Below are 27,361 nucleotides of genomic sequence, written 5' to 3'. Positions count from 1 at the left end.
GCACTTGCAAACAAGGAAAGAAACACTATTTGTAATCGTCCAGTACAGCATACCATTTCAGTTATACAGCCTTAATGGAGATGGAAAATAACAGTTCTGTAGCTACAGTGTCTTTGTAGCCATGAAGAAAACCACTATTCAGGCTATGTTTTTACAGCCCTCCTTACCCAAGCCAAAGGTTGTTAGCATTCTTCACAGAATAGTAGCTGGTCAGATAGAAAAATGTATCTTCCTATATACCATGTCTCACATAAGTAACAAGGTGAGGAGAATAAAACCCAACTCAAAAGATCCAAGATCTCATTTTAGAACAGAGTGCATCTAGAAATAAAATGTGACCAAAGTCACAAGCGTCCCTAGAGTTACTAAAATTTCCAAAAGGTCATTCACAGGAAAATGAAAAAATAAGGGAGAAGATCCACTATCTGAAGTAAAAGGTACCTTTTTTGGGTTGCCCATTCTTGAATGATTTTCTTTTGTGAAAGATTATTAGTGCAGAGGGAAGGACAGCTACCATCACACACATGGGGATGACAAATAAGATCAGGGATTTTTGCCCGCTGTACTGTGTACTCATTAAAGCTGTCAACAACATGAAAAGAAAGTAAATTTATAATTTACAAAACAGGCATTGTTTATGAAGTTGGAAGTCCTGATTCTCCAAAGTCTTGCTCTGACTGAACAAAAGATTCTTAAAATTTATCAACATAGTGTTTTACACTCATTTTACAAATACTTTATTCTGTGATATTACTGTAAGAAGCTTTACAAAAAATTAGTCAGATCTCTCATTTGTATGGCATTTGAGTGAGCACTACTGCAATTTTTCTATATCCCATTTGAAGGACAAATACTTATGAGTCTAGATCAGGGATGACACACAGTTTAAAGATTTATTTCGTAACAGCAGACAAATAATGGGAGGTACCATAAAATTAAAATACATAGAGAAATGACAGACTGGCTTGTTGGAGTGTGAGCTAGCTGAGCCTTTAAAAGCATGAGTAATACTGGCTTATTTCTTTCCCAGGGTGTCAATATTACACTGTTTTCTACAACTGAATTCCAGTGGTGCATTATAGGACACAATGTATCTACAGACAGTCTCTGTCTTGTACAAGTTCAAGGTGATACAAACCTAAAGTGGAAATGCGAGCAGAAGTTTCTTCATTCAGTTCTTTATTCCAGAACACACAGCTGTAGTTCTCACTCACATTTGGTTTGAATGTCAGGATGCTGGTGACATTGTAGAGCCCATCTGTGGTCACTGTATAGGTGGTATTCACAGATCCACTGAGATTGAAGTTCTTCTCATTTTGCCAGAAAACCTCTGCCAGAGGAAAGCCTTCTGACTGGCATGTAAAAACAAACTTGTCTTCAGCTGGTTTTCTCATTACTTGAGTGTTTATTCTCTTGTAGGATGCTGCATAAGAAGAAGTTGAGTAAAATTACTTTATGCAACAATAGTAATTTTCCCACTTCACTTTTCCTCTTTCCCTTTAATGCCATATTTTGCCTATGGCTGTATCTGAGGTGCACTTATTTGAAATTATGAAGGATGTTTTTTAGAACAATTCAGTATTTGTTATTCAATCCTTGTCAAGCCTACAGTGACAGAACTCACTCCACTACTTTATATAAGCAGTTGGCACTGAATTTATAATTTCAATACAGAGGAAACAAGTAAAGTCTCATGGGACACTATTTTCTCTATTTGAATATGCCACTTCAAGATAGAGGCTGGTTTTAATGTTTATTTTACCACAGTTTATACATAAGTGTGATATTTTTGTCATATTAGAACAAAATGAACTTAGAATTTCTGTGAGGACAATTCAGCGGAACCAATGTGGGTCTTAAAAATGACTGTATCCATTTTTGCGTTCGACAAAGCTCATTATTTAAATGCCTGGATGGGAAATGAATGCTGCCTTGTATCACGTGGACATTCTGCAGTTAGTGGGAAACACCAGAAGCTTTTCAAAGGACAGGTCTATCACACTATACAGTAACGTATGCCTTTATTACTAATGTCCATTTGGCTTTGACAAACACAGAAAATCATATATCCTTGCTCTGGTAGCTGCAGTCACTCAGGGAATTCCCAGCCACTTGGGTAGCTGCAGCAGAGCTCATAAGTAAATTAAAGCACCTCTGAGAGAATTTTGGGAATGGCCAGAGGTAGCCCAAGGGGACAGGGGGTCAAATGGGAGGTGCGGGGTGGTAGCACTGGAGAAGAGGGTGTGGGAAGAAGAAAGAGGAGGAGGGAGGAAGGATGAAGGGGGAGCAGTCTCTCTCCCTCTCCAGCACAGGCTGCTCTAGAGAAGCTCAGCTGGCAGTTGAACCAAAGACCAGCCAGCACTAAGACAACTGCTTTGGTTCACCCGGGAGCTGAGCATAAGGTCTTGGTGAGAATTAGCAACAAATTCCTCCAAATCAATCAATTTCGACAAGCCTGTAGGAATTTAGTAGACACATGTCAATGAATATATACTTACATTCAATTCAGCCACTAACCTTTTACTTCCAAAGTAATGTACTTGTAGTCCACACCCTGATAGTCAATAAGACAAAGGTAAGATCCAGCATCTGTGATCTTCACACTGGTGATCTGAAGGATAGCTCGTCCCTGCTTCAGTTCACTGTGCAGAAGTGCTGCTCTCCCTGTGTAATTGCGATGTTGGGATGGAGGGAATGCCTTCCCATTGCGGAGTGTGTACACCTCTTTTGATTTTGACTGGCCTTGCCTTTTTTGCTCCCAAATAACAGTCAGGAGTTGTAGGTTTAACGAGCCATTCACAGGGAATCTGCATTCCATGGTCACATTGCTCCCACACTCCACAACGTATAGCTGTTGAGGAACTTCAACTGTAAATAAAGCTACAGCAGGAAAAGAAAACAGTTTAATTTGTTTTCTTAAAATATGTTCTGATTTTCTTTAAATTTGGGCAAAGAGGTGTCATGTAGTCAGGCATATAGTTACTGGTTTGACTAAAAGTTTTAAGCGTTTTTTGTTCTTACTCACACTAACATTTTTACCATGTCATCAATGTTTATAGCAAATCATCTGTATTTTGTATTGATTACAGAGCCTGAAAAACAAGGACAAAATGAGCAAGGGTTTTTTTTTCACATTTTAGAAATAACCTAAGGCTGAGTCAGTGATTACACAGGGAGCACTCCTATGAAACTATGGTTGTATCTCATATGTCCTAAGATTCTTGTAAAAGCAACAGTCAATTGTGGAAATAGTAAATCTAATTTCATTATGCTTTACAAAGAGAAAATCTGGTGTAACTCCTGTGAAAAATAGTTACCCTGGATAAGCACATGTAACTTGGAAGAATTGCTATGTAGCAATTAGTCTTCCACAAGCCTGGGACTATGTGAGCACCATTTGATCCCATGCATCTTCTCAGTTACATGCAACAGTATTACAAAAAGTATATCACAATAATCTTCTTATCCATTCACCAAATCTGAAACTCGTTATGAACAGTTTGCCATTTTAAAGTGTACTTGATAGAGGAGACTTAGTTATGATACATCATTCGATATACCTTGTTACTACTTTCTATTTTGGATGTACAATATATTGGTGGATTTAATTTAGAAGCACATGCCAGTATTGATAGAGACATTCAAAAGAGAAGTTCATGCAACTGCTTATGCATTCCTTTTATTTCATGTGTTTGTGAAATACTTACAGGGAAAGCTTCAATTCCCCTTAGCAATGTTTGTTTATTCGCTTAAATACAACCATAATGAGGGGAAAAATAATAAGAAAAAATGCCAAGCTCCTTCTGGGTTTTAGCCAGGCTCATCCTGCTACAGGCATAGGCAGGTGAGTACACCTGGGTTTACTCCACTCTGCCTCACACTGACGTTGTTCTACTAGACAAGGGGCTTAGGTTGCTTTTTTCCTCCCTCTCATATCCATGCCTGCTAATGCTGGATGCCTCTGCTGTCAATACATTTTAAAGCCTGACTGTAGAAAGTGTCGGACACCTGTCCTGTGCTCAATTAGTACACGGTGCCTTCTGTAAGACACTGCAAAGCAGAGGCTCCCAGCATCACTGGCTGTTCATGACAGTGTGGTTGGAGGTCCTGAAGCCCATGTACTGAGGGTGTAGCAGTATCTGCTGCATTGGTTCTGCTGCTGGAATTGAAAGGTAGTTTTTCTCTCACCTGAAACCACATAGAGCTGTGTTTCCAGCAACAGCATTGAAAGGATCTGGAACATTTTCTCTGGTGGATCTGAAACAAAAGTAGAATTGCATCAGAACTTGCAACAACTACCTTCTGCTGAGGTGTATTAGAACCATGCTAGCCTTCAAAATAAATAGCAGCTAAAAATCAGCAAAAGTAAAAACAAACTACCACTAGAAACAAGGAAAATCTTGATTAAAAGAACCCGTGCACACACATGGAATATAGACCACTGACCTGTGGCAATGAAGGGAAATAAAACATTTCCACAAATTCACCTGTGAGGCTTTCAAGATTTGTAGCTTGCAAGCAGTCAGTCTGGCAGGGCAGTGCTTTTACAACAACTTCACACTGAAACTCCACCCATGAATAATAAAAAGCAATTACGGTTGTCTTTTCATGTGCAGGAGAGCTTCACAAATATGCAAAGGCAGACTTTTTTAACTGCTTGTGCTAACCTGATCTAGTTTACAAGATCACTAACCCTGATTTTGTCTCAACTCTGCTTTGCATAATTTTTTGAGGATACTTACTGAGTTTTTTAACCTCAACAGCAGCAGATACCAGGAACTCAATGTGAAATACTGGAAACCTCAGGGTGGGTAAATTAGTTTGCTTCAGAATGGATTAGATATGAAGATATACTGCCACTAGTTCTTTCACTTTGCATGTGGCAGTGCCTGAAACACACTACCTCGTATTACTGACAGTAAACCAACAGCCTTGAAATAATGCAAAAGGAGAAAGTCCAGTTTTCTAGTATGTTCCTGTTCCAGTAAAAAGCAAACTCTTGTTCATACATTTGTCTACAGATCAATATAACTAAAAAGCAAAAAAAAAAAAAAAAAAAAAAAAAAAAAAAAAAAAAAAAAACCAAAACAGGGACAGCATTTATAATAAAACTAATGAGATAATAGAAAAGAAGGAAGTATCACTTTGAATAAGGCATGCTAACATATAGTATAATCTGAAAAGTTAGTGAAGAAGATCCAGAAATAAGCATAAGGAAGTAAACAAGAGAAGGAGCAATTTTAGACTTCCTCAGAATTAGACTTACTGAAGAAGGTTTTTAATTTTAGTTCCCCATTCATTTGTGGCTCCACTTGAAATATTCTGGCTCTGATTTTCTCAGATGCTGCATTTCTCTGATCGCTTCCAACTTTCACCTCCGAGTACCTGAGAAAGTTGGGCTCAAGCTTTAGCAAAATTAGCAGACAAAATGAGAGGACTTTTCCTGGAAATTTAGACCTTAATCTTTTGATGTCACAGCTAAAGGTGACCTTTATGTCACCATAAAGGTGGATATGCAAACTACAGTAAGCAGACTTGCTACATGTGAATGAAAGCTAGTTACCTTTATCAGAGGACTGACTGAGTTGCCACTAATTAATGTGTGATAAATCATAATTATTTTACCTGTATGAGAAAGGAGCTAATAAACATCAGCAGCTCCATTTCTTGCAGGCTCAAAGAAAGATCCTGTACTGCCCTGACAACCAGTTTAAATTTCACTCCTGTAGCCACCCCAGTGTTTCACAGTTGATACTGTAAAGAAATTTATCATCCTCAACGTGCTACTGTGCTCACTTTTCCACACAGCCTACCTAGAAGCAGGTGAACACAGAGGGAAGAACTGAATGAAGAATGGAACAGTATTTCACGTCAATGTTTAGATCCCTGGATAAGTCTCATTTGGGACATTCGAGGTGATCTACTCTTTTTATAGCTCAGACTATACTGAGAAAGCAGAGGATATATCTTGCATAACATAGGGGATGGGACTTTTCAAAATACACATATTACTGAGAGTAAAAGGATAGAACAAAAATAAGGGGATACATCATCAAAGCCCCAGCAGATAGCAATCATAATTATTAAGTATCAAATAATTAAATCTTGCCTGACCAGATGGGTTAGTATGACAGGAGCATGACACATACCATAAATAAATAGAAGAACCCAAACAGGGAAACATTTTTGCTTGTGATACTGAAAGCAGAGTTGTGGCATGTTTGTGGGGATCAGCAAGGATCTGTATTAGAAGCCATCCTTTATTTCCATTTACTCGTGGATATCAAGCTGTTGTGCAACCTCTGTGCAATCTACCCATGTTACTTAATCATGTGGCTCTGCCAGGCATCCTGACACACTTCCATAAAGAAGGTCTGCACTAGCATCTGGTAGGTGATTTCTTCTGAGCTTGCAGTGCTAACCATTCACAGTGCTACACAATAGCCCCCATTTTCTCCCTACCTTTTGTAAAACATATGCCATGCTCTGCTATGCAGTAGTGCTTGTACACAACTACCCTAACAAGTTCATGCACAGCACTGTTTTTTTTTTTTCCTTTAGGCAAAAGGCCATTTCTAAAGTGTATTCATCATCTGTTGCTTACAACTTCATTGGGACATAACAAAGGAGCACTGCGCCATGAATGTCAGCACTTAGTGGTCAGAAATTGAAATCCACATCTGAGAACATGAGGAAGTCGCATGACATTTAAACACCAATTCAGATCCTGTCAGTAAATGAATTTCCCAGACCAACCTGCAGAAGAAAAATGCAAGTTTTCACACAGTGCTGTGTGATTATGGAAAGGAAGCTGAATAAACATTTGAGGGTTGAGGTGATGAAAACCATAGCATCAGACACCTACAAACCGTTATGGCTTTTTATGAGTTGCAGTAGTTCCAGTGAGGATGCAGGGCCCAAGACTAAAAAGTTGAATGGGAACAATGAAAACAAAGGCATGACAATATGAAGGGGAAAAAAGAGGAATGTAATCTTCTCCTTTTATACAGCTCATTTATTTTACTGAAAGTACTAAGTTGAAACCCCTGCTTGACTTTCTTTGACCCAAAAAGAACATATTCCGATAAGTTTTTTTAGTGAATGCTGAGTGAAATCCAGAGGGAAGTGATAATATTGCTAAAATTCCCCCAAAATGTAAAAATAACACTGTGTATAGTTTTCCTCCTTTTGATTCTGTTGATCATGTCTATGACTTTAGTCCTGGCCCCACCTCACATATCCACAGGGATTATAATACTCACATAAAAAAAAAAAAAAGGTCATTTTTGGCCAATGGAATGCACCAGTTCACATAAAATCTCAAAATTCTCCTGGTAAGGAGTGAGAAAGATATTTATTTTCCCTCAGAAAATTTAGACTCAGCATTTCCATTTCAAACTGCATAAACTGTATGCTCCAGACCACAGTATTGTTTTCAACATATTACTGAATTTTCAACATGAATGTACAGACTTCTTTCAATTTTACAGACAGAAGTGAAGAGGTGCTTGTCCTAGCGGAGCACTGTGTTATAAGGCTGCTCTCAGGAGGTAAAAGTGGTGGCAAAAGGGGAACATCAAACTCTGCTTTATGCTTAAACTATGGAGCTCCTGAGCAAAGCCTGGGATACTTCTTTCAAGTAGCTGTGCTTTGTGTAGATCTCTTTGGCATGCATTTATTGTTATGGCTATTGGATCTTATTTTCAGGAAACACTCAGGTTGTGAACCACAGTGAGTTGACAAAGGAAGTTGGCACCAATCCAGTCAGAGCTGTTAGGATTGATTTGACCTCTATTAGTGACAACTCCCACAATTTTGACCATGTTGAAGAGTTTCCAGGAAGCTTTGTAAGCGAAGGAACACTGAAAACACAAAATATTTTGCGGTCCACACCTTAGCAATAACAATTGAAACCCATTTATGAATAATGTGAACTGTGAGTTCAATACTATTCCTTTCACTCATGTACCTGAAGGATCATAGTATTTTTCTTAAATAAAAGGAGCATCTTAGTATAAGACCTTAGTACAAGACCCTCTGGCACCACCTCTGGTCAGTAGCCTTGCTATGATTGTCCCTGCCCATGGCAGGGCTGTTGAACTAGATGACCTTTAAATGTTCCTTTCAACTCAAACCATTCTATGATTCTACAGTTATGTGGTTCCATGAATCTATGATTTATTGCTGCCAACACAATTGATAACAAAGGATCCTGTGCCAGATTACTCTTCTATGTATTGTCCACTAAATGAGCACAACAAGAGGCACAGTCACTGATTCAGGGACCTTATAGTCCGAGAAATCATGGATAAGCTTTTCCTGGAAGCATCATTTCAGCTATTAAAATATTTATATTCCAATGAATGGATGATTAAGAACAGTAAACACATTTAGCATTTACATAATGACACTTAACAGCAGTGAGCAAGGAGAGTTTTATAGACCAAGACCGTATCTTCTGCTTGAATAATCAGAACGGTTGGAAAACCTAAACAAGCTTCCACGCGCACCAGCAGTTCTCTGGGTCTAAAGCAGAATTCAGCCATACATAGAAATTCACAATAATTACTCAGACGTCAGTCTGAAAGATTAAAGGGTTAAAGCACTAAGAAAAGGGTATTTGGTGCTTTTAAAGTTGCATAGGTATTGTAGACAGACCCTCGTTTGTATTTATTTCTCTACAGACCAAGTTAGCACATTGACAGCATTTATGATGTGATCATGCTCAGTTTTAGCAGGTATAACATAGGTGTTCTTACAAAGTTCCTGGAAGAAAGCAGGGACATCGCACTCCACAGCTGGAAGCTGGAAGTCAGTAACATCACCAGGCTGGCCAGGTGGCCTGTGTCAACCTCCACACAAGCTGTCAAGTGCACTTTAGCAAACAAGGTATTGCAGGTGACCTGAAAGACTGGTGAGAAATTCTCATCTGGTAGACCCCATTACAGATTTGAAACAGCACTCTTGCAATTAATTTGTTCATTCCTACATTCAACATTTTTGTTCTGCTGCTGACATACTCTATAACATCACAGAGATCAGCTCAGATCACTCTTCTCCTATTCCCTCTCTTCCTACAGCCTTTGTATTTTTGTACTGCAAAGGTAGTGCCTGCACAAAGCACAATGCAGTGCCCTCTGGAAATATCCCAGAAAGAGAAACTCATCTGAATACCAGAAGCAATCAAACTGTGTTAACATGGCATCTGCTTGGCTCCATTTGGCCGAATGAAAGAAAGCATCAGAGCAATACCAGGCTAATGTGACTACTGCTTCTCATGTTTTGGGGTAATTCAGATCTGCCAACATGAAACTGAGCTTTATGCTCATTTTGTTGGAAAACAGACTATCTTCTCATACACGTGCACACAGAAGATTGAGTGGTCCCAGTCACTGTTTGCTTTTGTCTTTCTCTCTTACTGATACTTCTTTGTCTTCTGTGCATCTTGTGGTTTCCAAAGCTTCCTTCCAACACTCACACATGCAAAAAGACACAACTTTTTCAACCTCCTCATTAAATGACTGAACTGATTTTCCTTTCAGTGGAGGATCCAGTTTAAAAAAAAAAAAAAAAACCAAAAAAACAAAAAACGTTAAACCAAAAAACAGTTTAAAAATCCTGGGTCAGAAAATAAACAACAAAAAAAGCAGCATTAGATCCTCATACAAACTACATCTGTTCTTTATCTCACCATCAGAGAGAAGGTACCTTGTTTCCATTTCAGGGATTTCATAAAAAAAAACATCAAAGCATATTAACATTTGTTCAAAGTCCATTTCCCAGGCCTGTCCCAGTATGCTCCGTGATGATAGTTTTCTGCCCGTCCTCTCTCCAACCCACCTCACCCACACACCCTCTCACTTGCTGTTCCTTCTCTGCTGTTGCGGTCCCTTGTTGTCCACCTCACTATGCAGTCAAGCTGCTGTTGGATCTTATGTTCACATCACCTGGGACAGCCTATTTGCATCGTTTTGGTCTGCTTTCCATCTCACTTCAGCTTTCAGGTGAAGAGATATCATTTCTCACTTGCTTCTTTGTTCACCCTTGTGAATTTTCACTCTTCCTGCAGTGTTTAACTGTCACCTGTTATATCTTATTCACTGTTACTTTCTTTCTTCAATGACAAATACAATAATTCTAATAGCAGCAGCACTGAACAACACAGGCTAACACTTTGGCATGATATGCTGCATATTTTCTTTTATATCTCCAGCTTCTACAGAAAGAAATATTTTTCAGAGAAGCACAAGAAATTCTCCTCTTCCTAGCCTGTGCTTCTCCCGGGAATGAAGAAAGTGAAGGTCTCCAGACTTCCTGTACAATCAAAACAACCTACCATCTGCAGGCTGGGTTTTTTTAACAACCAAAAGAAAGTAAGCAGAGACCACTCCCTACAGATAAATTGAAAATTAACTTAAGAAAATCTTAATAGGAAAAAATCTGCAATCTATCAGTCAGAAATACAGTAAATATCAATGTGCATTTTAGCAGTGTTATACTCACATCAGATCTTTATGCAGTCATTGGAAGAATCAGGTTCATAAAACAGCTAAGATTATAAAAGTTTTACAAAGTAGCTCTGTCCTATTTGTGTGATAGCAGAAACTATCCAACTGTCATGATCAGTTTAAAACATGCACTGACAGCACAACTTGTAGGCTGATCTTGTTCAGGCTTTATGTCACAAAACAACTGACTGTGTTAAAAGGAAACCACCAAGTTTCTTAGGAATTTGTGAGCAGTTCCAGTTTCACTCTGTTTCATTTTGTCTATGCTGAATGTACTCTAGTTCACTGCTCTGCGTTAATGAGAACGTGCGTCCAAGCAAGCTTATTCAAAGCATTCTGTAAAGTTTATACGCTCAAATTCTGCTTCTAATTACACCCATTTTTTTTTTCTTTTTCCTGGATTTATACGCATTTAGAGCAGTATACAGCCTTGACATCTGAACTTGCATTTACTAGTACTGTTCTGCATTCATTAAACTATCAAGTTACATTTTCTTCATCTTCATCAGATCAAGTTTACATTAATTCCTCGTGAGATTACCTAACATTTGCAGAATATATTTCCTGTGCATTTTCATCTATATCCATATTATTTAACAAAAAAAAAAAAAAAATCACAATAAGGGTAGTTGAACATTGTTGCCCAGCAAGGTTGTGAATCTCCATCCTTGCAAATATACCATGCTTGACAGGACAGAGCCTTGGCAATTGGATTTAAGTTGGCACTGCTTTGAGTGGAAGGTTGGACTAGGTGACTTCCAGAGCTCCTTTCCAACATAAAGTATTCTATTCTATTAAACAACCTTACCAGTGAATGTCTCTGTACCTTTTACTGTTACTGGGTACTATTTACTTCCATACTGCAGTTCATCACTCTATCTTTTAGTTTATGACCATACCATGAGTGAGAGACATAAAAGAGGATGCGGTGGTCTTTTCCCAGGTTTCTCCGATGCATTGGTGCTACAGGTGGGACACACATACTCTCTTGTCTACAGTTAGTTCCTCACCACTTGTGAGAATTATGCTCTAGCTCCACATAAATAATGGTTGTGGCTTTAGTCCCATTAATCCTGGCTGACTTGGGACAATGTATGATGATTTTGTGACTGACTCAGACCATGAAATCCTGTCTCCTGCTGCCTGGTGCACAGCAATCCATCTAAACCACTGTTACACTACTTTTTTTTTTTTTTAATTTGTATTTTTATTTCCTCAGTAAACTTACCCTGTGTAGCCCTATCACAAAAAGTAATTCCTGGGTAGCCTGACCTTTTTCCAGTAAACTCCAGTGACCTCTTTGGCAGCTGTCAGAAGTCAGTGGCTTGGATGACTGGACACTTGAAAGAGAGAGAAAAGTCCATAGGGCCAGAGTTGAGCTTGATCTATGATTTGCAATTAAAATCAAGTTTGCCTGATGTCCTAACACTTTCAGTAAAAGCAAAGGGAGAAAGATGGCAGCAAACTGAGATCTGTGCTTTTTTTGTAAGTATGTGAGAATGGGAGAATTAAATCTTCCTAAGGCACTTCCTCCTGACGGGTGCCTATGCCTACTGTTTCTCTTAACTCCATCTTTATCCTCCTCCACCTGCCACCAACTCTCAAAGGCCTTGTTTGCTCTGTGGACTTCCACACTAAGACAAATGACCTATTTAGGGAGAAGTATTTATGCAAACACACCTTGCAAGCAATAACATTTTTTAAATTATTTATTAACAGTAAAATGAAGAAAAAGGCAGAAAAATATGAATGATGTGCAAGTCACGCAGAGCCCATGGGCATTTTGAGGTGGGAAAGGCAGGAGATAACCCTCTGCAAGAGACATTGTAAAAGATGGATGTCCCAGCTGGAGTCATGGTGATTCCCAGTAAATGCCCTTGCCTAATACCAGTGTCCTACCAAGGGAGACTCTCTACCTGTATAAAATCCTCAGGGAAGCCTCATTTTGTTAATTGTTATGTTCCTTCTCTTCTGATTACCCCTGGGCTTGCCTACCCCATTCACAACTTCCTCACTTGTTTGTTGAGGAATCTCTAGCTCCCCTGCATCTAGGTGTCTAGTTTCCCTCCAGGTATTGAGACTTCTGGAAGGAAAGCAAAAATGTTCCTTGTCCTCTTCCCACCTGACAGAAAAGGTACCCCAAGTTATTTCACAGTCACCATCACCATCTTTTATTCATTCTGGGCCAGCTCTGGCTACGGTAGGTTTTCTTCATATGTTCCGGTTTTGGGACAGGAAGACAGAAAGCTCAGTGCAGTTGTCCAAGAGTCAGTGACTTGCTCTGAGCATCTCATGAACCCAGCAGTAGCTGCCAGGGACTTGGCTGGGACAATCACCTAGATTGCAAGACCAGAGAAATATGGAGAAGGAGACAGGGAATCAGGGAGAAGATGCAGCAAAACCAGAAGTCCCACTGTTAACATCAGCAAAAGCAGAAATTCCACAGTTAGCATCTGTGCCATTTTGCTGGTTAGCCCATACTTGGATTGATGCACCGTTGGTACTGGTCACTCTAGGACACTGATGTTATTTTTCTGGCCAAAAGCAAAAAGGGACACATATCCTGCATACTGTTCCATGAAAAGACATGCAGGTCAATAGCAATTATTCTATATTTCTTATTATTAGTTATTCTTTAATGTAATTGTTATTAGTAATAGCATTCATATTCTACAAAGTTAAATGCCACATCACAAAACAGGCCACCAGACTGGTTCATAATTACCTTTTTCAAATTAATAAGTCCTGAACTCAAACAGCAATAAGCCAATTTAGATTGTGCACATGAACCAGGGTTTTCTGAGCACTTTTGGGCATCTAACAATGCTTGGCCATTAGGAAGCAAAATGCAGCTTACTGAAGCTGAGTCCACTCCCACTTCCTGCTGAATTTCATTTTCCAAACCCAGTGAAGTACCAATACAAAAACTGTCAACTAAAGGAAAAAATATTTTTATAAATATGGCATTTAACTACATTTTTTATGTTAGGATAGGAAGGATTTCCTCTTATCTAATTCTCATTACCTAAATGTGTTGTATTTTCAGTTAGGTGTGTATTGTCCCTCTGTCATGAGTGGAAAGTAATTGTGCTAAAACAACTCATGGCATTGGAGGATAAGCATGGTGGCCTGTCCACACGTATTCATACAAATGAAGCTGAGAGACTTAGCTTATCCTAAAAGCCTAATTTGTAAAATTACTAAAATTTGATTAGACAACTTCTGGTTTGGTTGTCAGAAAAATACGAAACATTATTTAGGGAGGACAGGTCTTTTCACATCATCTGTTATTCACCAGATATCCTGCTTTTCTAATGAAGTAGCAAAATTTCAAGCTTGCTATCAACCACTCAGGAATTCAAGCACTGGCATTTTGGACAGTAGAGTTCAGCTACAGAATTGAAAAAATATATTTATATCCCTTCATTTCATTATCTTACTCATCTGATACACAGCACTGTCAACAGTAACCTTTTCTCCTGCTGGGAAAAGATAAATGTAACAGTTCCTGCTGTCCGGTGGAGCTTGATAAAGACATCAGCTTCAGTTTCATCATACAAAGTATGCACTAACAGCACTGCCTTGCAAAGGCTGGTAATAACTAAAGGAAGTAGACTTTTCACTTTTACTTTAATATGCAAACAGCTGTTGCAGTCTCAAAGAGGAAGCAGAAAATGAAGAGGTTGTCTGGAAGGGGAAATATTTATGTGGTGATATGAAACTACATTAGTGTGTTGAGGAGAGTCAGTGCTTCTTCTACAAGTGGCCCCAATATTTCCAAAGCTATTCTTGCACTCTGGGAATAACTAAAAATTGGCCATCAAATTCAGTGGCACCTGGACTGTGGCCTCAAAAAGCATGTTGGGAAACAGGAGGGGACGTTCAAGTTCACAAAGCATCCTTGAAGAATCAAACAGCAAGAATCAGTATCAGGATATGCAAGCTCTGCAATGAGTTAGGGAAATCACTTTATAGTGACTATTTTACTTAACTGACCTATACCAACTCCATTATGGTTATGAGACACATTTCTCTATCCTACTATATAAGGCAGCTTGCTGAGACGTATTAAGCACAACTTTACATTAGCTAGATTGAATATTGCCAGCAGCAAAGCCCTGGGCAGAGGGCCACATTCATGTTATTAGGACTGCACAACAGATTCATTTATTTTAAACTGAAAAATAAAACCTGAGGCCAATGAGATTCCAGCTCTCCACTGTCTCTTCTCTGTGGGAGCCATTAGTCTTGGATACCTAATTTCCCCAGAAAAAGGACAAGTAGGGAAACAGTGCTGTTCAGCACTACTTATTGACAAGACAAAAACAGCAGGAAAAAAACACAAGAAAAACAAAACATTTTATTAAAAAAAAAATAATTGTGAATAGCATTGTAATAAATAATTTTCATCTGTGTAGAACCCCCAAAAAACCTATGCACCTAGCAAAATGTTACAAAGCAATAGCTTAAGAAATGGGATCCAGGAGCATGTTCCCTCAGCATTTCTTAAGTAGTCACAGGAGCATGTATTTCATATCCTAGAAGTGAGAAGGTTCTCTTTCTTCTATTCCCAAGATGAACAAAAAGGCAGTGCAAATCAAGAGCTGTTCTTCCTGAATGTCTGAAGAGTTGCATTATCCCCAAATTGTACATCAGAACAGTAATGGGCAGTAACCAACTAGTGCCAACTATATCACAAGGAAATTAAATCCCACAAACACTTTTCAGAGAAAGAGATCAAGAAGCTCCATATTATCTAATAATTTCCAAACTACGGTTGCCAAGATGGTTACGTTTATTTCAGGCTTAGCTGTGAGTATCTGTTTTTTTAAGATCTACAGAAAATGCCTTGCCTGTATGGCATATTGTCTTGTTACACTCTTATGAGGATCAAAGTATAAAAAAATTCTTCAAAAGCTGGAAAACAAAAGCTTTGCAGGAAACAGAGAGCTCAACTGAGGAGGACAGAAAAAAGAAAGGAAGGGAAAAAAAAACAAAACAAAACAAAAACAACAACAAAAAAACAACAAAACAAAACAAAACAAACAAACAAAAAAAAACCAAAACAAAAACACAAACAAACAAACCCCGAAGATGGCCTATTCAAGAACTAGCTATGAAATTCATGATGGTCATAGACCTAAAGTGCTTTACCTTAAAGATATTTTGTCTTGGAAAGTGCATAAACTTGAGAAAGCAGAAACTTGGATATTTAAATAAATACCTCTGTACCTAGTCACATATACAGAAGCCTGAATCCAAGGACTGTTTATGCGATAATAAATCTGTTAAATTCATTGCAGTTTTTACAGAGTTACAATAATATAGAAGAAGGCTGCCATGCCAGATAAGAACAAAAAATTAATATCCCCTTTAATAGACAGAACACAGAATGTCTGAGCTGTCAAACCTTCACCACAGAAGAAAAAAGCTTCCCCTGCTTTCTTTAGGTCTTCTCAATTTGCATATCTGTAAAAGGAAGAATTATATGAAAAAATGATCAAATTACAAGATTATTAAGTCACATAACATTTCATGAATTTGGGACTCTTTCCTAGAGTTTGGAGGTACCAAAAAATTTTCCTTAATTGTCAAAATAAAAATCTAAAATTAAATTAATTAAAAGGTCAAACAGAAAATGAAGATCATGGAAGAAAATAATGCATTAGTTCAAACATACTGGTGGGAAGTGCTCTCTAGAAAATACAGTGAAATTGCTGTGGCTTAGGTCCCCCAACCTTTTAAAATCTTATTTTAAAGTCTTTCAAATACATTCAGTGTGCTATCTTTCAGTATTCTAGCAGCATACCGCCAGGCCCTAGCTTTTTGACTTGGAGATCTACACCTTCAGGACCAGCAGGCTTACCTTTGCTTATGTTTACTATGGTAAAGTGTAGCAGGGAGGGATTTGGGATGTAATTAATATAAGTAAGTGCTTCAGAAGTCAAGAATAATGTGAAAGAAAACCTTCAATAGCTTTAGTGTTCTGTTCCACCCCACAGTATGTTCCAGAGATTTCAGAGATTTGGTCATTTATTTCCTTGCTTTGCTGAGACAGAATCTCACGGGTTGAAACTTCCTTAAGTGGCCGTGATGGGTTAAGGTCTCCCTCCCCGTTGCCATCACCATTCCTGCAGTTGTGCTGGCACAACTGTTTCTCTAATGGAAGTGTGAGCTAGAGAAAAGACTAATCTGGCTTGTTATACATCTCCTTATCACATTTTCCTTCTCATTTTTATTTTTAAAACCAGATTAATTATCTGATAGAACTCCCACTACACAATGGGTTATGACAGTGAGTTATGATGGTGAGTTTGTAAGATAGAATGGGAGGCTGTGCTTCTCTTGAAGGCTCTGTCTGTCGAAACAAGGGACTAAATAAACCAGCCATGAATTACAGCTCTGATAACCACAGATGATTTATGCTGTGTGCAATTTGCTACTATTTTTGCCTTTATCATTTATACTTACATTTCAACTCTTTATCTTCCAAAGAAGCATCTCTGCAGTCATGTGTATCCTTATCTTTTGATAGCTCTTTAAAGAAAAAACATACATACAGATAACAGCATAGCTTAAACTTTTCATGTAGTGATAAATCTTTGTTAAACATTGCTATCTCAGGCTGTCCAGGAACTATGTAACTTAAATGCATATCAGGAGAAGAAATTAATACTAAATGTTGTGTGTTTTCAGGCGAGTAGTCTCGATAGGTTTTCTCATGAAAAACCCCAACTGCCAGTATGACCTAACTTTCACACAACAGTCTAATTTGAAGTGGTCTCCAAGTAAAACCACACAACAGATTTAAAAAAGAACAAACATGAGCCATCATGAGAGGAGGCTGAAGGATTTGAATCTCTTCTGTCTCACTGTAAGTATTAAGTCTCTCCACTCCTTCCTTCATTTCCCACTGTCATGGTGGTACATGACCATTTACTGAGGTTAGCTCATAGCAAATAGCATCAGTATCTCAACAGGAGGAAAAAGAAACTTTTAGGGAAGATAAAGCTTCTTCCTGCATTTCTCTTAATGGGGCCAAACCCTGTGTCCTCAATGTTGTGAGGAAGACCCTCAAATGCACACTGCAATACTGGAGAAAATACAAGATCATGCCAACACGGTTCAAATTGCAGCACCGAGTCTGCACACCAGGATGTCCTGCCATCCTGAAGCATATGTTCCAGGGAGCATGTCCCATCCTAACATAGACTTTCCAAAACACAGAACAACACTCTGTCCTTTTCTTGTGCACATCAGGACTGCATCTGCTTCTGGGACAAGTATACTTTTCTTTCACATTTTCCTTTCAGGAAACTGATACAGTAATGAAAAGTCATTCTTCAATTGTAATTCATAGTTGTTACATAAATGAAAAGCAGAAAGCAAAATTAAAGTTGAATGGAAATCTGCATTTGCTTGTCACTGTTACAAAGGAAATTCTCAATAAATTATTTCCACAAGAATCACACTGAGATAGATTTATGCCATATGTACATACTTGCTATTGATGAACTAATCACAAGTGTTCTGTTGTCCTTATTTGCTCTAGCTGAAAGAAAATAAGAGAGAAAAATCAAAAAGAAACCAAAATACTTATTTCAGATCTAACGGAGGCATAAGCACGCTGGTGAGAAGGGCATACTTAGCACAATGTAATCATTGGTTCTCAAAACACCCCATTTCTTCAAAGACTTTAAAATATCCTCTTCAGTTCCCTCAGTATGTCAGTTTCCCTTCCAATTTCCTTTCCTTGTTCCTAAGCCAGAACTGTACTGATACCATACACTAACATCACTGGAAAATACTTGTTCAAATGGTTTTCCATTGTACATTTTCACCCAGAACTTGAACACACTGGGAACAAGAGGGAACAAGAAGGAGATCACCTTCTAAGTGCTTTTTGATGGGAAAAAAGCCAATATTCCAGGGAGGTTCTTTTCTGAAATAATCACTTTCTGATCATCTAGGACAGCTTGGGTTTTAAAAGAAAAACCTGTTGCTACTACTCTAGATTCTGAATTAACTTGTAGCTTATGCCACACATGCACATATATATATAACATAATCATAATAATCACATACATCATGACATATACACATTATCATGTATACACACAAACAATAAATATTACTCAAGCAACCTAGGAAACTTCTGACCTTCACAGAAATCCCCAGATGGGAATCTTCTGAGAAGTCAAGGATTTTGCTGTCCCTTCTTCCACTTTCATGTTCTGCTCCTATTCCTATCATGTTCTTAGGATAAATACATTCTTATACATGCAGGGTTATCTGCAGGCCTTCTGCAGCCTGTCAGCATCACGTGCAAGCCTGTTAGGCTTACGAAAACTTCTCCCAGGACATGTTTCCCTAGTACCATTGCAGGACATGAGTTTGTGACCAAAACACTGAATATCAACATTTAGTTCTGTCTCGTATTTATTTTGTGGAACTAGAACATGAACGCTTAACGTGGCATTTGCTTATAGATGGTTTTGTGAAATTTCCACATAGAAATTAGGGCTGTTTCTGGTTTTCACTGTGGAAAATAGAGCTGGCAGACAGGAAAACCAACAGGTCTGCCATACCACTTCATAAAGTACACCTCTCTTAGTGTGTAAGCTTTTGAGATACCACTTGGAAAGACAGTACAACTAGCCTTTGCATTAATCTCAGCTGAGTTTCATGCTAGCTACACACATTTACATCTCCGATAAAATTCAAGAATTTTGAGAGGAGCCTTCAGTCAACTGTCTTGTTCAGGTTTTTCAAGCATTTCTGGTAATAATTTACAGAGCCATGTCAGTATGATATTATAAAGCTCAGAGTACTGTATCAGCTTCAATTCCTCTTGTACTTTTTCCCTGCAGACAACTTGACAAAAAAAAAAAAAAAATTCAAAATGTTATTTGGAAAAAAAGAAGTGGCGACACACCAGCTAAAAAAATCCACAAGTTTGTTATACAGAGGAAGAGTTCTGGCCAAAACCAGAATGTTCAGCAAAACCACTTTCATTTTAACATTTTCAAATGAGTTTTATGGATGTTCTGAGATCTGCATGACTTTATTGTACCTGTTAAAATGAAGAGTAACAAATACCCCTGAATATAAAATCCTCAAACACACCTATGTCCCCTCCAACAAAAAAAAAAAAGAATACAGCCAACCAACCAACCAAAAAAAATGTAACAGTACTTACTTCAGGTTAAGCAACATGTTTCAAACATTTTTTCTTCAATTTTGGGGCAAACCATATTCTTTTCATGCTCAGATACCCTAAAAATGATTTCTCTGAGTTTTTTCTTTGTTTAGCTAGCAAGTGAAAACAAATTACCACAAATGCTTTAGCTCCTCAGCATTCTGTGATGCTGAAAATGTCCAAGTCAGTGAAGTAAACTGAAAAAGCTCAACACTTAACAAGGAAATGAATGAAGTGGTATGAAGCCACAATGGGAATATTCCCTCTTGTTAAAAAAAAAAAAAAATCTTTCAGGCTCAAACCCTTGGTCATATCACTTCATAAGTAGTCCACTGCTTTTTTGGTGCTTTAACCAAAATAAAGATGCATGTAGAATTCATAACAATTAGATCACTTTAAAAAACATGTGCTCACAGTTCCGTGAAATTTTTCACAGAATGCAGGAGGAAAAAACCCTAAAAAAACTCCAGTGCTCTGTCTGCTCCCAGCATTCTGGTCTCCAACCAAAAGGGAAGACACAGAATAGGAAACTTCCATTTCCAGTAGGTATATAAGCTGTGCTTTGATGTTTGCATAGATTGAACACTAATCTTACTGCTCTGCATCATTATGTATAAGAAAAACTAATTGACACGCATGGGTAAGTGGTTTGTGAGGGGCTGACAATCTGTTCCACTCTGCTAACTTGCTAGTATTCAACTAAGTCAGACAAATAAGAAGAAATAAAAAATGTGGTAAAAAATCTAATGGTTTCAGGATGAAAGATCTAAGGCAGTCTTTTATCATCTCATTTCACCTCTGCAAGGATGAATTAACAGATTGATAATAACTGAGGTACACTAAGATAAATCATTGAAATACCTTTTCTTACGCAGAGCATAAATAGAAGCACTGATCCAAACAAAGCAGTCACAATGAGAATTGCTCCAACAAAGCGTCTGCTCTCAGTCCACAGAACATCACCAGCTGAATCTTGGAGAAAAACAAGCGGGGGAAAGACATTACATAATTATATAAGCTTCTCCCTTTTCCTTTCATTTTCACCATGTTATTTCTGTTATGACCAGTTCACACATGGTAACAGCTTTTCAGATTGTGCCTAAGGTCAGGCACTGATAGTGCACTTCACTGTATCTCATCCCAATAAAGGAAAAAAAGATAGAATGTATTCATATTTATCTTTGCTTCCTGCATTCCATATGATAGTGGCTTTGATTCCCATCACAAATCCTGTTTGCCACCAAGGTACAAAGTGTTACATCTAGCTTAGTTTCCCATCTAGGCTACAAGAAAGACGTGACTGAGAAAGAGAACAGAGTCCCTTTCATCTGTTAAACCTCTGAATGCAAAGGATAAGTGACCTCCTTGAATCCCATAGGCATTTCTTGTTAAAACCAAACTTGCCCACTCACCACTCATTGAAAGGATGACTTGGCTTTCTCACTCTCAGCTGCCTGTTTCCACCCCTTGTCAGTCTCAAAAAGTCTGCCAGCACAGGCGTTTTTAAAACCGCATGGTGAACAGGACCAGGGAAATGACCTGACCAAGTAACACTCTGATAAACAGAAATACTATTTTTGAGTTGGATCAGATCTCCAGTCTGGTTGAAAGCTTGTGCAAACATATCAGGGTACAATGCAGAAATTAAAAGAATAACCAAAAAAAAAAAGCAGCAGGGGTGGTGTCCAGTTAAAAGGTCTAATGAAAAATTGTATTGGTCTTCTCTATTCATGCATCTTCCTTCAATCCAGACTTCATGAGAAAAAAAAAAAAATCTGTGTACAATTTGTTAAATTTAAATGTGCTCAAATCAAAGTTTGTAGTGGCAGGAAAAGACCATACTGCTCAAATTCATTTGACAGTTATCATCAGCAAAGCAGAACATTATTGGAAGATGTGTTTCATTCATATGGGAGGATTTCATTTCTAGGCTCCAAGCTATGTGCTTGTCAAATAATGGAACTTTTTCTAACTCTCAAACTCGACTTTCATATAGCTGTAGGTCATGCAAAATTCCTATCCTTGAATTCTGTCCATACATGCATGATGAACATGTTATTACACTGCAAGCGTACACTAATAGCAAAACCTAACAACACAAAACTTAAATTTTTAGCCTTTTCAAAATTAGACTGGAAAGAGAAACAAATCATGGCTGATTCAATGGGGACAAAATGACATAGTATCTTGAAGTGTATTACCATAAATGACATTTAGAAATCTTACCCGCTATGTGTAAAGTGGCAGATGTATTTTCTTGCAGCTCTTTATTCCAGAATATACAGTAAAAAGTTTCATCAATTCTACTTTTGATTGTAAGAGTACTTGTCACACGATACAGCTGGTCACTTCCAGTTTCATAACTTGTGTTTGCCTTATCAGTCAAATCTTCATATTGTCTGTTTTGCCATATCACTTCAGCTTGTGGGTATCCTTCTGACTGACATGTCAACTTCCATTCACCGTCTCCTGTGCTCACCACTCCATGGGTTATAGTTCTATAAGGAGCTAAACAAATGGAATAAAATGATTACTAGTAGGAAGCTAGAAGAACGGCCTATATTAGCAAGACATCTTCCTTTATCCCCTGCTCCTGGGTCAAGTTTCTGTACATCAGCTTGGATTTTATAGATAATGATCTTGACAGGAAAAGTAAATATCACTATTGTGTCTCTCCATAGTAACCAGAGGTACAGGATTTATTACAACGTTGACACTGTTTAGAAAATTGTATTAGCTTTCTGGTCTTTTTCCTGTCTAAACAGTTTTGCAGCACCATTCTTCATATGTCATTATGGGAAACAAAGGACAGAACATGGTTTCAACTTAGACAGAAACACAGTTATACAGCTGTGCAAGGGCCATGAGGCAGCTCCTGTCTCTGGAGAGGTTTCCTTAAATGCTAACCCAGACACGTCTTACTTCAGGGGCTTCTCTGAAATCTTTTAACAGTATCAGATAGCACTGCACTTCCTGCAGTAGCGCACTCACCTTTAACTTTCAGATTGATTGTCTTGTAGTCAGCTCCCCCGTAGCCAATAAGACAGCGGTAAAACCCTGCATCTCTGAGCTTCACATCAGTGATGTGAAGCAGAGATCGTCCCAAGTTCAGATTCTCTTTCAACAGTTTTATTCTTCCCCTGAAGTCACTGTGCTGACTTTTGAAATCTTCCTCTCCTTTAAGAAGTACATAAACCTGCTTCTTTAACTCATCTTTCTTTTCCCAGCTGACACTTAGATCTCTGAACTTTAATTTCCCATTCACTGGAAATGTGCATTCCATGGTCACATTGTTCCCATGTTCCACAGTGTAGAGTGACTGGGGAGCTTCAACTGTGAATAAAGCTGAAAAAACAAAATTTAGAAGAAAACTTAATTTTCCAATTATAAGCCTAAGCTTCGAAGTCATCTCTTACCATATCCACAGAACATTTTAAGGACCAAAAGTATCTGGCCTGTTCAGAAAAGTTAAAACATTTTTGCATGCTCTTGCCCAACTTTGGGACAAACTGGGCTATTTATACCTGCAGACACCTGCTTTGTGCATGCATGCAGTGTGACGCTGTACTAAAAACAGGCAAACGTGTGTGCACAGCTGTTGCTTTCAGAACACTGCCACAGTAACAGGCAATTGTTAGTGGCTCGGATGGGAATGTTCTTTCTAGATAAATGTAAATTGTTTTTACACAGTGTTAAAGAATACAGGACAATTCCCAGGTTTGACGGTGCCAATAAAACTTTTTGTGTAATGCAAATGGTACCTTGCCTGAAATGGTGTCTATGCTGAAACACCAAGACGGATTTCAACCTGGCCCCACATCCAAGCACACATATCTAGTTTAATGTAAAAGCATGCTAACACCTTTTTATTTAAAACGTTAAGGAAAAAAAACCCAAATGATAGCACCTGAAGGAAAACTGAGGAATTAACATTTCTATGCTTATACATGGCAAGGGAACATACTTAAACTGTTTTACTGCTTCTCACAACTGAGCTTCTTACCATTTATGAAATGCCAGTAGAATAAAAATACATACAGAAGAAAAGGCTTTTCCATGATGTAGACAGAACCTAAAATGATAAAGTAATAGACAAATGTAAGTACCTGATAATTTTCTAACTTGCACTGTAAAATAGACTTTGTAGTCACTCCACATGAAGAACCAGACAGAAGGCACTGAATTCCACTCTATCTGAAAACACGACAAAATTGCACCTTTAACTACAGTAGATGATCAGGCAGAAAACGTCCTACATGAGTTCAGGAAGAACATCTAATTTTATTTGCTTTAAACATTTGTCCTTGGTTATGGCAAAATACATGCTTTATCTCTATCTCTGAATTTGTAAATAAATACTCACAAATACCCTATTGTTCTCCCAAACTGCAGCAGGGAGTGTTGCTCCTGCTAGGAGGAGAATGGAGGAGTTTTCTATATGCATTCAGTGGAAGAAATAGAACTTAGTTCTCCCCCACCTGTTTGCCTTATTTCAACATACTGTGAACATAATGTGTTTTGTAACACCTGGCCTCCCAGTACTTATCATGGGACTCGTGAAGACACATACATTGTGAACAGAGTTCATGCAGTAATTAATCACTTAATGAGTATTTACACAATAGTGTCTTTGTAAAACAGCAACAAAAACAGTCAGCCTACAAACAAAATCTATTTTCTTTAATTTCTGTTGCTTTACCTCTGAACATGTAAATTACTTAAATTTTCTGTCAGAAATTTTTCCCCTCCATATTGACATAGCTTTTATACTCCTACACAACAATTTAACATAATAAAACTGATTAATGTCAATTCATACACTTAACCTTCACACATCCACTGTACTTGCTAAGTCTGTATTTTAAGTCAGAGCAATACTAGTATCAATTTTCAAATTACTGCCAGGAAAAATTCAAACCCATTGTAATGGAAGTCTTCTGTGAGTAGAGAGAGCTGTAGATTTTTATCTAAATAAAGTCCTCATTTTGGATACTTGAACAGCCACAAAAGTAAGGAAATAATGCCTTCAACTGTTTTCTAGTGGTAGTTTCAGCATTTGCATAAGAAATTAGGGAACTATAATACCCGTTATGTTTCCTGACTGATTAAATTCTATCTGGACTGCAACTCTCAGCATTTCTGGCAAGATATTTTGTCTTTCTGCTTGTCAACTTTAAGATGATAATAAAGTAACAATACTGTCCTGAATCATAAGACACGTTGTGGCTTAAGGGAGCTGGACTCCTCATAAGAATTTGATTCAAGTTACTTTCTTCCTCTGATTGCTGCTGCCTGATCTCAATAGCAGGTTTACAGAAGGCAACACAGAGGGGAGCTGAGAAGGAGTCAATCTCATACATTGTTAGGCAGGCATAAGCAATTACAAAAAGGATGTTCTGCTAACAGGGACAGGAAAACACAAGTAAGATCTTTCACTCTGAGGATCTGTTTCATTGATAAATAAATCCCAGGCTTCTTAATGTGGTTAGGTACCAAATTAATCCCTTAGCCGCAAGTGATGTTCTTAAAAGCACTAACAAACTGCTGCCTACTCCTATGGGTACCTGAGTTTCTGGTGATGTGTATGCATGAGTGTGCCTCCATCATGATGCCACTGCCCAAGTAACAGGCAGTCCGGAGCACCAGCTGAGCTCCAGGGTAAAGCTTTTCAAACCAGACAGAGGCATACCAATCTCACAAGTTTATTCTGGTCACACTCTAGAGGGAAGCCTGCAGAAGAGCGAGGCACTGAGACTGAAGGGTATAGCTGTGCACCTCTCTGCACTCCCCGTGTCAGAATGACCTGAGTTGTAGCACACTCAGCCCCAAAATACCTTCTACTTTTTTTAAAGTAGAAGCTATAGATGAGAAACTGCTCAGAACAAATAGCATATGCACTACAGTCACAGAAAGGCACCCATACCCACGCATGCAACCCCTGCCCACTTTTTTGTCAAGAAATCTGAACGTTGGTATGAACTCCCGGAGAGGTGTTCTGACTAACTCCTAGAAGACAAATGACAACAAGGATGCTAAGACCCATGCTTCTATCCTGCAGTTGCTGAACTTTAATTTGCATGCTTTCTCCCACTGTAGAGGAAAATAAACCTTACTACACACAAAAGAAGAATGACTACTTACAAAACTCCTCAAGACTGAGATAGTCTGATGCTGTACTCAATTTTTCACTTTCAGACAGAAAAAAAGTAGATCCAGGTCAAATCCAGATGAGCATGAAAATAAAAAAAAAACCAAAACAAAACAAAAAAAAAAGCAATAACTATTTGCAGACCTTTCTCCTGTTTCACCTTGAGCAGAAGGATCCCCTGGCTGGATCGGTTGAAGTAGCTTGAGACCTAGATGCCAATCAAAGATCTTTACCAAAGCTGCAATCTTCTCATTACTTTTCTTACAGAACCTACCACAGTGCCCCTTCTCTTCTCCTACTGGCTTCTGACATCTATGGCAAACACCTTTTTATAAAAGCAAAACAATATTCACTGTGTAAAGTGCTCTTCATTATTGTTGCTGTATGTTTCCCTCACAATCAAATGAAGATGACAGGAAAAACAGAACTATTTGCCCAAAGACTTCTTGTGACAGAACTTAAATGTTGATGTAACTCTTGAGGACACTTCCCCATTACTGGAAAATTCCCCACTAGGGAAAATTCTCTATTGCTAACAGTGGTTCACTGTAACCAGAGACAAAAATGTTGGGAAAATTAGTACATAAAATGACACAGGCATTTTAAGAAACATGTCATCTGATCAAAGCCATATGTGAGCAACAGTCCTTGGAACACCGGTAGCAAGAAGTCATCCATCCACATAAACTTAGCATCCCTACAGTATTAATCTCAAGCAGTGCCGAACAGCTGCTAACAATGACTAGAAATTTCTACACAACTTACTTTTGTCTGCAAAGGTCATAAGAGTAATGGGAAGAGCACTGCCTACCCTCCTCCAGTAAGAACAGATATTCTCTCCCCAAGATATGAGCATAATGAAGGCCCCTTGCCTTGCTAGTGTGTAGTGCAAGAAGAGTTGTTAAGCCCATGCATTAGCTTAGCAAAAAATAAAGAGCATTATCTTTTTCTCGATTTTAGAAGTCATTCAAGAATACAGGGGGAAGAAAAAAAAAAAAAATCTGAAGGATGTACTCACATTAACTTGCGGACCGTAGTGGGATAACCTGGTCAACAGCACAAAATATAACTCTAAATATATGTTTCAGTGAAAGTTCATCCACCTATGTTGTCTTTGCATATATCACAAAAGGACTGAGATTCTCAGAAGAGTTAAAATATCATGAAACAACCACTTAGAAATTTTCAAGAAATATTTTCTTCTTTCCGCTTGACAGGCTACTCACGGTATCTGTCATGGAAGCAAAAACACATAACTGGCAAGAGTTAACCTTTTTACTTGACGTGTGGGAGGAACATGGAAACAGTGGTATATGAAATAGCTGAATGTAACATTTAGGTTCTAATAACCTGAAACTACCACAGGAGGTTGAGGGGGTGGATTTCCACAATAGGTGAGACTGCTGAAGGTTAATTTCCACTGATTTCTTCTGTCCTTAAAAACACGTTTAATGATATTTTCTCAGAAAAAAAAAAAAAAAAAAAAGCAACAAAAGAAACTTAAAC

General features: G+C 38.2%; 2 protein-coding genes and 1 long non-coding RNA gene across 9 annotated transcripts in view; 1 reads left to right on the top strand and 2 right to left on the bottom strand.

Moving 5' to 3' along the window:
* PDCD1LG2 (programmed cell death 1 ligand 2) overlaps nt 1-10,634 on the bottom strand; it is a 13,575-nt gene extending 2,941 nt beyond the window's left edge. The window contains exons 1-5 of one of the 3 annotated variants that reach the window (XM_033003817.2): nt 10,504-10,634; nt 4,189-4,257; nt 2,518-2,880; nt 1,139-1,423; nt 442-582 (exon numbers count right to left, since the gene is read on the bottom strand). In XM_033003817.2, the coding sequence (XP_032859708.1) occupies nt 442-582; nt 1,139-1,423; nt 2,518-2,880; nt 4,189-4,243 (844 nt within the window). In that variant the 5' untranslated portion in view covers nt 4,244-4,257; nt 10,504-10,634. Of the gene's footprint in view, nt 1-441; nt 583-1,138; nt 1,424-2,517; nt 2,881-4,188; nt 4,258-4,446; nt 4,533-5,266; nt 5,299-10,503 lie in introns of those variants that run through there. The other 2 variants (XM_033003814.2, XM_033003816.2) reach the window with 2 other exon arrangements.
* The window catches only part of LOC122154655, a 17,835-nt gene extending 2,456 nt beyond the window's left edge, over nt 1-15,379 (top strand). Inside the window, exons 2-3 of the long non-coding RNA XR_006166699.1 lie at nt 3,835-3,844; nt 15,350-15,379. This is a non-coding gene — a long non-coding RNA (uncharacterized LOC122154655). The remainder of the gene's footprint in view (nt 1-3,834; nt 3,845-15,349) is intronic.
* On the bottom strand, nt 14,874-27,361 carry CD274 (CD274 molecule). Of its 5 annotated transcripts, XR_006166698.1 has the most exons (10): nt 25,654-27,361; nt 25,272-25,437; nt 23,711-23,779; nt 22,699-23,052; nt 21,934-22,215; nt 20,569-20,679; nt 18,010-18,060; nt 16,980-17,045; nt 16,476-16,665; nt 15,941-15,977 (listed from the first exon to the last, which is right to left on the bottom strand). XR_006166698.1 is itself a non-coding variant. In XM_042804861.1 (9 exons), the coding sequence occupies exons 3-9, from the start codon at nt 23,763-23,765 to the stop codon at nt 15,955-15,957; spliced, it is 942 nt and encodes a 313-aa protein (XP_042660795.1). In that variant the 5' UTR covers nt 23,766-23,779; nt 25,849-25,895; nt 26,000-26,163; the 3' UTR covers nt 14,874-15,954. The 5 variants fall into 5 exon arrangements, 4 of the variants coding, with proteins under 4 accessions (XP_042660795.1, XP_032859709.1, XP_042660793.1 ...); XM_042804861.1 differs by lacking the exons at nt 16,476-16,665; nt 25,272-25,437 and having other exon boundaries at nt 14,874-15,977; nt 25,849-25,895; nt 26,000-26,163; XM_033003818.2 differs by lacking the exons at nt 16,476-16,665; nt 25,272-25,437 and having other exon boundaries at nt 14,874-15,977; nt 26,000-27,357.

Source organism: Tyto alba, unplaced genomic scaffold (genome assembly GCF_018691265.1).
Source record: "Tyto alba isolate M040663 unplaced genomic scaffold, T.alba_DEE_v4.0 Super-Scaffold_42, whole genome shotgun sequence".
Lineage (NCBI taxonomy): Eukaryota > Metazoa > Chordata > Aves > Strigiformes > Tytonidae > Tyto > Tyto alba.
Note: the sequence above shows the minus strand (reverse complement) of the source record. Positions and strands in the feature narration are given on the sequence as shown.